The sequence below is a fragment of the Felis catus genome, chromosome B4 (assembly GCF_018350175.1).
Source record: "Felis catus isolate Fca126 chromosome B4, F.catus_Fca126_mat1.0, whole genome shotgun sequence".
NCBI lineage: Eukaryota > Metazoa > Chordata > Mammalia > Carnivora > Felidae > Felis > Felis catus.
The window spans coordinates 49395173-49407697 of NC_058374.1; the positions used below are offsets into that span (position 1 = coordinate 49395173).

Here is a 12525-nt window from a genome sequence, read left to right on the forward strand (position 1 = left end):
CTGCTAGCAGACTGGACTCTAGAGGTTCTGTCACAGGTCAAAAATCCCAAGTTAAATAGTAAGTGGATTCAGATGTTCGGGTGAATGAGCTACCAGAGTTAATAAAGTCCTGAAAATGTGTCATGTGACTCAAAGATTATTTAATGATCAACAAGAGAGAGCCTGATCTATCTACCCTATGTCATAAGTATATTTTAATCTTAAAATCAAGAGAAGACCAATATTATAGTCCAAATGAATACCCATGTGTTGGTGTAAGGGGCGGGGGGGAAGAGTGCAAGTTCAAGGTCAGTGACAGAACGTTTAAGAGAACAAAGGCAAAAGATGGTGAAGATGAGCCACCCTCCAGCCACTGTCCCAGTGCCACCCTCTATGAAGAAACCACTGGATAGGAAGGCTATGGGCAAGAGTGAAGAGGCAGAAATACTGCTTCTCCGAACATCAGAAGGACTATAGGATGTGTATGAAAAAAGAGAAGGTCACTTACTGGTAAACATTTTAAGCAATTTTCTGAAGAAATAAATCAGAAAAAACGTATATATAATTGTTTCCTATATCTTTCGCCATTGCCCCCCTCCCCCACTAACCCTAGGGAAAAAAACTATACAAATTGTACAACAAATTAAGTCTCAAAATGATTAATACACAAAAGGTATTTAAGTCCCATTTTAATCAATTTGAAAGTTTATAAAAGTTAAATTTTGCTAAAAAGTCATAATAAATACCTGTATGGTATGCGTGTATGGTGGATCAGCACGCCCTAATCCAGATTCTGGAGGTCTCACGATATCCAAAATGTTATTTGGCACAAATCCAGAGTCTCCACTTGCATTTCGAACCTTCCACCATTGTTTTCTATCATCAAGGATCTGTCATCATGGAAAAAAAATAAAGGCATCATTCCATACCAAAACCAATCTATGAAAGAAGTTCGATTTTTATTCCTCAGATCAGGAAACTCTTTTCACTTCTAATAAGCTGACTTACTATCAACACACTGTGGGTTGAATGATTCTCAGGAGTTACACTGATAATCATAATTACTAGTATAAAACATGTATGGAACCACTACTGTGAATGTACCCAAGGTCCTCATCACCTGCCAAGAAGGTTTAACTGTTTATGCTATCTGAAGCACGGAAAGATGACTAAGATGACATGTTTGGAGAGGTCTTTTGTCTACACCCTTCAAACAGGAAGGAAAAGAATGGAAACCATTCTTTTTATAAAAACTATCATGACTGTCCCACATTACATATTAAAGAAGATGAACTCCGAGTTATGATCTAAGAAATGGATTCGAGAGTCACGGTAGATTATTCCCAGAATCAACAGCTTACTCACTGATGGGTACATTTGTGCAAGGGGACTATGACAGGAAGAAGGAAACGTTTTCTCTCGTTAAAATATTATGATGTATCTACATAACTAGCCTTGATTCCAAAATGGATAAATCCCAGAAGAAAAGAGGACCAAGTAAGCCAAGAAATTCAACCTCTGTCCTCCCCACCAACCTCCGTTTTTCACCCCCTCCCCCAGAAAAACCCAACAAAAAATAAGATAAAGCAAGCTCCCCCTCCTAAATAGATATAGGTATCTATAACATGCTTTTATCCTGGATAAAATAAAATGAAATTGACCTTGGCATTTTTTAAGAAGGTTTAGATATATACCAAATACAACATGCAGTATATTGTATACAATATACAAAATAAATCCACTTTATTAAGAGTATAAAAAAGGTAAAATTCTATTACCTCTAAAATATCATCTTTTAGAACTGAGAGCTCACTGTTGTTCCTTGCCACAAAGTCATACTTGGATTTGGCATACTTCTTGGGTTGTGCTTTCAGTAGATCATAATTTCTATAAAAAGGAAGAGAAATGATCATTTAGTGAGCTCTTCCTAAAGGCTGAAAATAGAAGTAAGACATTAAAGCAAATCAATGCCAATTCCTACCAGAAAACATTCTGACAAATTATTACCATAATAGTTTAGTTTATTATATTTCATAAAATATGAGAACTGAACAAAACTTTGGAGTTATTACTATTAAAATGAGCAACTATGGCTAGTACAAAACTAAATAATGCAAAAATCATAAGGTTAGTGGATACTAAGGCAAATACAGAATACAAATCTATGAATTCTTTGTCCATTAAATATACTGGGACATTACTTTGTTAATTAGCGACTCTACCATGAAAGAACTGGGATAAAGATCAATGGTAGCATCTTTTATAAAATTAAAAGAGACTGAAGATAATTTCCATAGTAGAAATTTAAATTATATGTTGATTTCACTAACTCAAGCAATGTCTTTAATTCATATTTAAAAATTATGACTGTCAAGTTTTAGAAAAGCTTTGTCCAGTTCCTAAATTGCAAGGGTAGGTATGAATTAAGAGTAAGACTAATAACACCTCCTAATTAGTTAATCCATTCATTCATTATAAACTTATTTTAATAGTAAGAACAGGTCCAAGAGTCCTGTGCTTTTTTAAAAAGAAAACTTTCTTGGGGCACCTGGGTGGCTCAGTCAGTTAAGCACCGAACTCGATTTCAGCTCAGGTCATGATCTCACAGTTCGGTGAGTGAATTGGAGCCCTGCATCAGGCTCTGAGCTGGGAGGGCAGAGCCTGCTTAGAATTCTCTCTCCTTCTCTCTCTGTCCCTCCCTCACGGTCTCTCTCTCAAAATAACAAAAAAACCCACAAAACTTTCTTAAAAAACCAAATACTTCCTTTAATCATTAAATGACCACTAATAAATTTAACATAACTAAAATATACCTCTATATGTAATACAAAAATTGATACATCAATAATGCACTACTATTTTCTTCATTTCAATAATAAAACACTTTAACTGTTGTTTCTTAATTTAACTCCCTCATTTTCTCCTCCATTTACATTTCCACATTTCCTTACTCATTTCTACAAGGGAAAAAGCAGAAAAGAACTAAAGACGTTTGTTCATCTTTCCCCTGTCAAGTGGCCCACCAGGGTCCTCTGGAATAATGAGTCGCAGCAGGGCCAGCACGACAATTGTGACGCAACGTATTCTGCCATCAGAGGTAATTGGCAACCTCTTAGTAACTCCAGAAGAGGAAAGGGACAATGAGAAAAGATGACCCAAAAGCTGTGCTACCTACTGGCTATTTTTGATATAGTTTTAAAAAATAAGAAAAGTGAGAAAAGTGACATTATAGCCAAATAATTATTATATATAATAATAATTTAACAGCTGTTCTGTGGGCTTCCTACCCCTTTTCCCTACTTTATATGTTTACATTCTATTTAGATTTCATTTGGGGGGATAAAAAAATTCAGCCACTCCAAAAGTCAGAAAAACAATAATTTCAGTTCTCTATCTTTCTCTCTTCCCTCGTGTTCCCCTCCCATGATCTGGAAAATAATCACCATTAATAATAGAGAGGTGAGTATACTATAACAGGGCAGAATAACTCTCTGCCACTGTGTTTCGGAACCACGAATTAAAAAGAAAAGTTTGCCACAGCTCTCCTTGAAGTCTTTGCTATTTTGAGTGTCTCAGAGATGACTACCCAGCATGCACTCAAAAAGTGCTTTAGAGAGTACAAATCTTCACGGTTTACAGTTTCTTGCCCTCTATAGATAAAACTTAGCTACGATATTGACCATATAATCAATCTGAAAATCATACTGTACAATTTTTCAGATATACTGAAGTTTCTTAAGAGATCTATAATATATAAAAACGTATGTTCTCTGTTCGTGGTTTGGAATAATCGATATGCACTTGATATAGAGCAGATGTGGAGTCGGCAATGATTGGCGACATCTCTGAAGCATGAACTGCTTTGGGATAGAAGTAAACTGTAATCCCTCAAAGGAGAGGGCTCTAAATTCAACAGGTGGTTTACCTAATGGCACAGTAAGTTTCACTGAAGAGTGAATATACTTCACGTGGTATTTACTGCATTCCAGGCATAGGCATGTAATAGAGTTTAAGGGTAATAAAAAATAATTATAAAAGCAAATTCCAAACCTCTGTGTATTTTATATCAGACCAGAACTTTCAGATTATCTTTTGCAATAATGATGATACATTTTCTTAGCAACCTGAAACATCAACGATCCAGGTGCCTATGTCAACGATCCAGCACCTATTACAATAGCCTGAGTGAGAGATGGGATCCACAAGACAACTCAGATATACAATCTACCCACCACTCAATGTATTTTTTTATTGAATTTTAAAAAATGTTTATTTATTTTTAAGAGAGAGAAAGTGCGACTGGGGGAGAGGCAGAGAGAGAGGGAAACACAGAATATGAAGGAGGTTCTGAGCTGTCAGCACAGAGCCTGACTTGGGGCTTGAACTCACTAACTGTGAAATCATGACCTGAGCTGAAGTCAGATGCTTAACCCAACTGAGCCACCCAGGTGCCCCCACCACTCAATGTATTTTTTTAAAAATTCTTTCCCCGGGTAAATTTTGACAACCCTAAACTCTATATATAATTGAGTATCCCTTCATGGAATTGCCTTCAATAAATTCCATTTAAATTTTTTATTTCTCAAAGGTTACTAAAAGAAACTTTGTGATATTTACCACAACATTCTCTAAATGAGGAAAAAAATCTTTAAAAGTCATGTCCCTTACATCATCCCTCACATTCTATACAAAATTTCATGAGACAAATATTTTTGAGGATGGGATAAAAAAAAAACCATTATTTATCCTAATAAACCGATATATACTTCTTCCTTTTCCTAATGACAGCAAATGATTGTTTCTCTTTCTGCTGACAGCTAGGAACCTCAAAGACAAATCTGAAATTCAATCACAGTATCAATCTATACTTCCAAAATTTTAATTCTTACCCCCACTCTTGATTACTTAATTTTGTAGTTTTTGCTTCATTATTTTAATATTAGCATTACTTAAACTGCATGTAATTTAAGTGAGTTGACTGAATCCGTTTTGGAAGCAGATGAGGTACAGAGATATAACTAAATCACTAAGTCAAAGTACACTCTCCTGACCCTCTAAAATGATCAAGATAAACTTTTAAAACACTTTGTGGTAAGCTGTCCAAAATAAATGGCAGAGTTTTTTCCATCAGTAACACTATACCTAATAGGCTTAGAGGTGAAGGGCAAAGACATAGGTAGTGACTCTGGAATGTTGGATACACTATCATGTGCCTGTTCAATCATTCAATACATCAAATAAATCTACACTTACTGAGTGGCCACAATGTGCTAGATGTGGTCCCAAGGTTGACAATGATGAAAGTTAGTTATCAATATATATTATAAATCTGAACACACATGAGAAATGTACTCAAGAGGTTTTGTAGCTTTGTTACTTTGCTATGAAAAATCACTGGTTCACTGGAGAGAGAGAACAAAAAGGGAAGAATTACCAATTTAAAATAATTTCTGGTACGTGGATATGTTTTAAAAAAAGGAAAAAAATACTGGGATGAGTAATAAGTTACTCAAGAATTTCAATGAAATAACTTTTAAGCTTCAAAAATAAGTTTCATGCATTATCTCCTAAAAATTGAATCTATAATTAAAACTTATTTCGGGTGCCTCGGTGGCTCAGTTGGTTAGTCGCTGACTTCCACTCAGGTCATGATCTCATAGTTTGTGAGTTCGAGCCCCACATCGGGCTCTGTGCTGACAGCTCAAAACCTGGAGCCTGTTTTAGATCCTGTGTTTCCCTCTCTTTCTGCCCCTCCTCCGCTTGCACTCTGTCTCTCTCTCAAAAATAAAATAAACGTCAAAAAATTAAAAAAAAATTTCATATGTTGGCATCTTTAAAATGTATTATTCATTGCTGACTTTACATTCTATATGTTACTGGTGTCCTTAGAGTAATACTTGGAAAATTTCTACGCCAGTTACTTAAGTATTACCTCTGTCGTCGTTCCTAGCAAAAACAAAAAATTTTAAATTCTACCTTCTTTATATTCTATTAAGAAAAGAGTATATTAAGGGGCTCCTGGGTGGCTCAGTAGGTTAAACGTCTGACTCTTGGTTTCAGCTCAGGTCATGATCTCATGTCTTGTGAGTTTGATCCCTGCATTGGGATCAAGAGCCTACTTGGGATGCTCTTTCTCCCTCTATCTCTGCTCATGTTCTATCTCTCTCTCAAAATGAATAAAATAAACATTAAACAATTTTTTTTAAAGAAAAGAAGTAAAGGGAATGCAACCCTCGTGGTAAGAGAAGCTTTGTGATAGGAAGGTACCAGCGCAAGCTTTCAGTCCCATTCATCTGAATGGCCATCCTACCATTTCCTTTTTCACCTCCTTTTCTTTCTGTTTTGCATATGAGTTGGCCACAATCCTCATTTGTCACCCTCATTTGCAGAGGCTAGAAAACAAGACTGAAGAAGCGAACCTTCTCCAGTGCCATTACTTCTCCCCCATCTCAGTTCTCCACATTTACCCACGCTGAATTTTTTTTCAAGAGTGAAACTAAGGGGAAATAAATGAAAGCTAAAACTGAAAAGTAAAAATAAAATACAGTAAGATGAAATGGTAAGAATGGCAAATAAGACACTGACTTCTTCTAAATATTTAGTTTATATTTAGAAATAGTTCTATCTAAGGGAAGGTTTGTTTTTGTTGGAAGGAGAGAAAGATGGAAATTGTTTCCTTTTTTTTTTTTTAATTTTTTTTTTTTCAACGTTTATTTATTTTTGGGACAGAGAGAGACAGAGCATGAACGGGGGAGGGGCAGAGAGAGAGGGGGAAATTGTTTCCTTTTAAAGAAAGATCCTTAGAGACCATCTGGTATAAACTAGTGGAGAGTTTCAAAAACAATTCTTCTTTCTTCTTAATTCACAGATTTTGTCAGAGCACCTTTTTAAAAAGGGAAAGTCATCCAAAGGCATTTTCTCTAAATTAGAGTTATAGGCTGGAGGTTTTCCAGTTAGAATTATAGACTAGAGGCTTTCTTTATCAAAGCCAGCTCTATAAAGGAACAACTGAAATTTTATCAAACAATTAACAGATGGAAAGTTTAGAGAAGTAGTGAACAAAGCAGACACTGGGACCTCTACTTGCACTAAATCAGAGACAGTCATCCGCAGCTCTCCAAGTGGCGCCCATGAAATCTTACCTATCTACATGGAGATTAGGAGTTGGCTTAAAAGCCACAGCAGCTTCCCCTTGGTCCAGATGGGGCACTCTTGTGTACATGTTATTGAATGCATACCCATCAGGTGGAGGATACTCTGATACACTGGACTGCTGAAAGACAGAGAAACAGAGATTAAAGAATTGCTAAGACTATTTGAATGACCACTGACGTCAGTGAACAAAACCCTCCACTATAATATGATCAGTTTCATTTTCAAGTGATTGACCATTACTAACAAATTATGAAATGGGGTTGGTACATTTTTTTTTTTTATCAAAGACCTATTTATAACAGGAAAAGTCATTAGTACAAAAGCTATATGTTAACTCTGAAAATAGCCGGGTATGCAAGTAATACATTCTTTCCTTAGGAATTCCATTGAAGGTGATTTTGGTATTAGATAGATGTTAACAATTTATATAAAATGAAATTGGTTTAAAAACAAGAATAGGGGCGCCTGGGTGGCGCAGTCGGTTAAGCGTCCGACTTCAGCCAGGTCACGATCTCGTGGTCCGTGAGTTCGAGCCCCGTGTCAGGCTCTGGGCTGATGGCTCAGAGCCTGGAGCCTGTTTCCGATTCTGTGTCTCCCTCTCTCTCTGCCCCTCCCCCGTTCATGCTCTGTCTCTCTCTCTGTCCCAAAAATAAATAAACATTGAAAAAATAAAAATAAAAAATAAAAAAATAAAAACAAGAATAAAACTCTTCCCCTTTGCTCTCTAAGTTTAAGGAACAGACCTTTACTAGTCAAACAAAGTAAATGTCACATGAAAATCATCTAAACTCTGTGTATTCAAATTATACCACCCTCTCATTTTTTTAAATGTACACAGTCCCTATTTTTTTTAAATGGTAGCACTATTACCAGATTTACTACTGAGGAAAATACAGAAAGGCAGAAACATACAGATCTTGAGAGTCAGTAGTCCAGGGTAAGATAATGATGGGAGTAATTTCTTTTTATGTTTAACACAATTCTGACATGAGCCTACTAGGTGCTACCAGGAGGGGGAGCTGAGGTCTGTGGGTCCCAAGGAGCACCATAGTTTTAAAGCTATGAGGAAAAAACAAAGAAACAAAGACCAAAAAAAAAAAAAAAAGTACATAAAGATTTTTAACTGTTTCTTTATGTGAAATGAGTATGGGACACATACAATAGACCCTGAAGCAATGGAAGTCCTTGGCTATTGAAAGTGTTTGTGAACTCACTGGGGCAGAATATTTGAAACTGGAAATGTCTTAGAAAAGTGTTAGATACATGTTTACTACAGTTCATTCTAATGACAGAGTTAGTTGGAGTATGGATAAACACAGTGTGGGTAGGGTTTCTTCAGTGGACAAGTGTAGATGTCAAAAAAACTCACACTATATTACTCCTCTGGAATATATTTCACTGGAATACACTGCACTTAACACACAAAGAAAAAATTCTCACCATTTAAATACCTTAGCTTAAATCATCATCAAGACGAAAAGGCAACTTACAAACTCAGAGAAAACATTTGCAAATCATGTATCTGATACAGACTTAAAATCCAAAATATATAAAGAACTCATAGCTCAAGAGCAAAAACAAAAACAAAAAAACCCAACCAACCAACCAAACACAAACAAACAAAAACCCAGTCCAAATAAAAAATGGGTAGAGCAACTGAACAGACATCCTTCCAGACATCCTTTGGCATACAAATGGCCAAAAGGTACATGAAAAGGTGCTCAACATCTCTAATCATCCAGGAAATGTAAATCAAAATCATAATGACATGTCACCTCACACCTGTTACAGTGAGTATCATCAAAAAAACGAGATAACAAGTACTGGTGAGGATGTGGAAAAAAAAGGAAATCCCTGTACACTATTGGTGGGAATGTAAATTGGGGCAGCTGCTATGAAAAACAGTATGGAGGTTCCTCAAAAAATGAGAAATGTTCAGTAGTTTCACTACTGAGTATAATACTAAAGGAAATGAAATTAGGAACTTGAAGAGATATCTGCATCCCCATGTTCACTGCAGCATTGTTCACAATAGGGAAGCAACCTAAATGCCCATTAACAGATGAATGGATAATGTGGTATAAATATACAATGGAGTATTATTCAGCCATGAGAATAATGCTGTGTGTAACAACATGGATGGACTTTGAAAGCATTCTGCTAAGTGAAATAAGCCAAACAGAAAAACACAAATACGACATGATAGCACTTATATGTGAAATTTACACAAAGAAAAACCAAAGTCAAATTCATGGAAACAGAGTAGAAAAGTGGGTACCAAGGGCTGGGGGAAATAGGAAGAATTTGGTAAAAGGGCAGAAACTTACAGCTATAAATGAGTGAAGTCTGAAGATATAATGTAATGGTGAATATAGCTGAGAACACTATAGTGTATAATTGAAATTTTCTAAGAGAGTAGAACTTAAATGTTCTCCCCAAAAGAAAAAAAAAAAGGTAAATATGTGAGGTGATAGATGTGTCAATGTGTTAATTAACTAGACAGGGGGGTCCTTTCACAATGTGTATCAAATCACCAGATGAACACCTTAAATATCTTAGGATTTCCAATTATATACCTCAATAAAGCTGAAATTAAAAATAAAATAAATAGCTTAATTAAGTTGGTTTCTCATTTCCCTGGTTGAGAGCAGAGGCATCAGATGGTTAGGCAGCTTTTTATTAAAGGTTGTTATAAAAGGCGGAGTGCAAGAACCTGGTAGAATCACCCTCACCTTTGGCTAACTTTGAACAGAACAGAGTGAGGTCAGCCAGCATGAGATCACTGGGTCCTAAGAGTGACTGGGAATATTGGGAGGGAGGAGAGAATGATGACAAATGACTAACTGTGATGACTACATACACAGCCTTGTCTAGGGCTGTTGCTGGTTCAGAGGAAGTAAAGAAGTTGAGTATTGCTACCCACATCTGACACCCCACGTCACCTATGCCTTTCGATTCTAAACAAAACCACCAGATCTTGAATCATCCAAGTCTTGTCCTGAGTGCATTTATTTTAGTAGCAATAAAGTATAATAAAGTTTCTCTTCTAGGGATGATTGCATTTTTTATGTATTTTAAATCACCATTACTTGGCCTCTTTTCCAACAAATTCTTAAGGCATCAATTCCCCTAGAACAGCTAGCAGGCGCTTTTCATTTCATTTTTTTAAAACCTCGGAATAAGTACTTAAGCCATAAAATGGCAAATAGTTTACAACAGGAAAATGATAACTCATTATAAGGAAAGATTCTCAATAATTCTTCCTTTAAAATTACTTATTCAGTGAGAGTAGACAACTTTTACACTGGGAGCCCAGAACACATTACTCTCCCTTTAAATATACAAATTGAAAAAGAACTCACAGAAGTGAATTTCTGAGGCATGTATTATTAAGTGGATGTATTTTCTTATTTAAGATATAAAGACTGTAAGCTAGAAATTCCTGTGATTTGAAAAGAGTCAGCTGTAACTATAGCAGCAACATGTGTATCATAATTTCCTGTTTGATTACATCTTTTTTTCCCTCTAGAAAAGTCACCCTCTATGAGGAAAGGAAATCCACAGTGATGAGGTCTGAACTATAAAATCCTCATCACCATCCATCAGGATGAGGTCTGGAGAGGGATGTGTGCCTGCCGACCAAGGCAAAGGGCTGTGAAGTCATCTTCTTAATCCCTCATTTCGAAGGACAGGCAGTTATAGACTCTACCCTTATTGTGCCAGAGGAAAAAACAATTACATTAGGAAAAAACATATCTTCAAAGCAGTACATGTGCTTTTTTAAAGTTTTGGAATTTAATTAATCTTCTATAATATTATGGTTATTGTTCAAGGGAATGATTTTTTAAAAATTTAATTTATATAAGTGTTTTTCCTTAAAAGTGAAGATTTACTCTAGTTTGCTAATCATTCCTTCCTATCATGTTTGCTATGAATACCCACAGCAGTCTGAGAAAATTTATCTACGGAATTAAATAAAGGAAACAAACAGGACCTCAAGGGGGATCTAGTCATCATTTACTGTTTCTTCTCCAAATAGACCTCATTCACCTAATTCCTCAGGTTCTGATCATCCTGTTTGGTTTGCTTCAGCTTTAAGCAATGTTTAGTTTTCTGATGGAACAAGAAGAATCACAGAAAAGTCATTTTTAAGAGACGTGAAGGGATAACATAGCCAATTTTAATCCCCCCACTGGCTCCCAAAATAGGTTATTACTCCAAAGCTTACTAAATACTTGAAAGGTACAGTAAATTTTGTGATTCTTCTCAAGCTATGATACTGTTAGAAACGCTCACTTGAGCCTGGGGAATGAATCCAGGAGAAGCCCTGGCCTTCTAGCCAGGCTGAGAGGGCTCCAGGGTTTAGAACTAAATGAAAGGAAGGAAGGGAGGGAAGGAAGGAAGACAGGGAGGGAGGGGGAGGAGGGACAGGAGGGAGGAAAGAGAGGGGAGGGAGGGACAGAGGAGGAAACAAATGGGACATTTGGGAAAAAGCTGCTTGGGACAGGTTAGGAGACCTAGGTCCAGGGAGCTGTCTCTTTTAAATTTTTATTTAATGTTTACTCATTTTTGAGACAGAGACAGAGAGACAGAGTATGAGCAGGGGAGGGGCATAAAGAGAGGGAGACACAGAATCTGAAGCAGGCTCCAGGCTCTGAGCTGTCGGCACAAAGCCCAACGCGGGGCTCGAACTCACTGACAGATCATGACCTGAGCTGAAGTCAGACGCTTAATCTAATCGCTTAACAAACTGAGACACCCAGGCGCCCCAGGGAGCTGTCTTAAGGGTATGATAATGGATGAGAAAAACAGAACAAGCCAACAGGCAACAGGGTGATGCCCTGACAAGGAGAGAAACTAGGCACTCAAAAATTGAGACTGGCTCACCAGGGCACTGGCAGGGTGATGGCTGGCAGGCTGTGGAAGAATGATATGGGGGGCGGGGGGCTTGGGCTTCACAGGGAAACAGAGCAACTGTCACAACAACGATAAAAAGCTGAGAGGTAACTAAGGGCAGCAGGACATTTAAGTCATTAGTTCTAGAATAATCTTCAGATCAATAAAACTAGAACTCACTATCAGAATTAGAAGAGAATGCACAGATTACTGCACTTTCTACAAAAAGTGATGTTAAAAACTTTACCTCTGTGGATAATCTTTTTGTCTCTTGTTTGCGCTGATGTTCTGCTACATTTGCCACAGACTCGGCCAGCTGATAAAGATCTTGTTCCATCGGTGCTCCCATGAAGTTCAGCATTGGGGGCTCCCAACCGTTGCGGAACCGTGGAACATATGGTGGAATAAATTGTTCTTTTGGCCACTCTGCTCTGTAGAGGGACATTAAGGCATAAAATTAAGAAATGTATCCATGTTCAAAATTACTTTCAACAA

At 36.9% G+C, this 12525-nt stretch overlaps 1 protein-coding gene across 5 annotated transcripts in view; it reads right to left on the reverse strand.

Annotated features, from left to right (window-relative positions):
• Positions 1–12525, reverse strand: part of EPS8 (epidermal growth factor receptor pathway substrate 8) — a 193485-nt gene that overhangs the window by 20843 nt on the left and 160117 nt on the right. For 4 of the 5 annotated variants that reach the window (XM_023256799.2, XM_045061439.1, XM_011283819.4 and 1 more), the window contains 4 exons: positions 12278–12461; positions 7122–7252; positions 1758–1866; positions 726–869 (listed from right to left, as the gene is read on the reverse strand). In XM_023256799.2, coding sequence (XP_023112567.2) covers positions 726–869; positions 1758–1866; positions 7122–7252; positions 12278–12461 — 568 coding nt within the window. The remainder of the gene's footprint in view (positions 1–725; positions 870–1757; positions 1867–7121; positions 7253–12277; positions 12462–12525) is intronic. The other variant, XM_023256800.2, reaches the window with a different exon arrangement.